The sequence below is a fragment of the Pteropus vampyrus genome, unplaced genomic scaffold (genome assembly GCF_000151845.1).
Source record: "Pteropus vampyrus isolate Shadow unplaced genomic scaffold, Pvam_2.0 Scaffold75, whole genome shotgun sequence".
NCBI classification, from domain to species: Eukaryota; Metazoa; Chordata; class Mammalia; order Chiroptera; family Pteropodidae; genus Pteropus; species Pteropus vampyrus.
In genome coordinates, this window is record NW_011888856.1 from 1,329,903 (window position 1) to 1,331,657 (window position 1,755).

The following is a 1,755-nucleotide window of genomic DNA, read 5'->3' on the forward strand; positions in this document are numbered from 1 at the left end:
AGAGAGGAAGAATAAAGATTTGTTGTTTGATACGTAAATGAGTTCTTGAATATTCTGTAAGACTTTGAAACCCAATAGTCCCATGGGAAGTCCCCGATGGCCCCTGGAAAAAAACAGTGTGAAGGCACCTCTGTGCTCCTGACAAAGGGGGGCTTGTGTGGGGGATGGGGCAGAGGACACTCCCCCGCCCCCTGCAGGCTTCGGGGCAAGGGTCCTGTGCCAGCGCTGGCTTTGTTTTATTCAGTTTCACTCCAGGTAGGACAAATGCAAACCTTGTTTGGCTCTGCCGGCCCCAGAGAACCAGCCTGGCCCTGGGAACCAGATAGGGCAGGGAGAGAGCTGGCAGCCCCGGGGCCGGCTGCGAAGACGGGGCTGTTCCCTCCGTGGAGACACTGGAGAGGCTTTTCTCCCTTGACATTGCAAACCATTCCCGCTGTTTGCCTTTAGGAAGTGATATAGGTTTGGAAATGGATTTATTTTCAGTAGTGATTAAGGTAATAGAGCCAACTTTTATTTATCTGGATTATCCAGGGACCACGGACATCAAAGATAATTAAAACCACGGCCCAAATTAAACTCTCGGTTATTTTTCCGGAATCAAAGACTGTTACAGGCACGAGCATTTTGTACCCTCAAGGCCATCCATGTATTCAGCCCTTTCTACTACTTCTGCGCTGTGCCATGCATGATATATTATTTAGTGTTTAGAACATCCCTGCACGATAGCTATTATTATCTCCATCCTGTAGGTGAAGAAACCAAAATTGCATTTCCCAGGGCCAAATGAAGTGGCTGAACCGAGATTCAAACTCGGGTCTTGCCAAGTCGAAAACCTAGGGTTTTAACTACATTATATATATATATACATACATATATATATATATATATATACACACACACATACATATATATATATGTATGTATATATATATATATATTTTTTTTAATTCTCATGAAAATTTCTGACTAGAACATCGACTAAAGCTTAGAGAAAAAATTTATGAGCAGCACAGAGAGCCTTCTTCCCCGTGAGCCATCGGCCGCCACGACGCCCCATCTCCCCCTCGGTGCTTCCGTGCGCATCTCCTGCAAACGCGGACCTTCTCCCGTGTTGCTCAACACCCATGTTACAATTGGGAAGTAACACTGATACGTTGCTACCTTTTAATTTTCAGACCCCACTTAAGTTTTGCTAAATGTTCCCATGAGGTCTTCAATATGAAAAGGACCCCCCCGTTCCAGTGTGTTCCAGCACTGGACAGTTCCTCAGTCCTCCCTTGATCGTCACGTTGACACTCTTGAGGATTACAGGTGGTTTTTTTTGCAAAACCGCCCCTCAGTGGGGCTTTGTCTGATGTTTCCCCAGGACTAGATCGAGGCTCCGTGTCTTTCTGACAGGGATGCCACGTGTCCTCATGAGAACACTCTCAGATGCCCGTGGGATGATGACCTGACTGGGGACTCTTCTGTTTCATTTTCAGGTGGAATTTAGGCAAAACATATAATATCGTTTTGGGATCTGGACAAGTCGTATTGGGAATGGATATGGGTCTCAGAGAGATGTGCGTTGGAGAGAAACGGACGGTGATCATTCCACCCCACCTGGGCTATGGGGAGGCTGGCGTGGGTAAGCAACAGTGTTAAAGGGTGTTTGGGGCACATTCACCATCTAAATTTTGTGCTTTTGGGGGTGCCATATTTAGAATCACAGTATGTTTCTTCCATTTTAAACCCAAAGAATCTTTTTTTTTTTTT

The 1,755-nt window shown here is 45.7% G+C and overlaps 2 protein-coding genes across 3 annotated transcripts in view; one reads left to right on the forward strand and one right to left on the reverse strand.

The window, feature by feature from the left end:
• Nucleotides 1-1,755, reverse strand: part of RP9 (RP9, pre-mRNA splicing factor) — a 167,805-nt gene that overhangs the window by 71,218 nt on the left and 94,832 nt on the right. The window lies entirely within an intron of this gene.
• FKBP9 (FK506 binding protein 9) overlaps nt 1-1,755 on the forward strand; it is a 29,270-nt gene that overhangs the window by 22,371 nt on the left and 5,144 nt on the right. Inside the window, exon 8 of the mRNA XM_023532040.1 lies at nt 1,482-1,639. Within this exon, the coding sequence (XP_023387808.1) occupies nt 1,482-1,639 (158 nt within the window). The remainder of the gene's footprint in view (nt 1-1,481; nt 1,640-1,755) is intronic.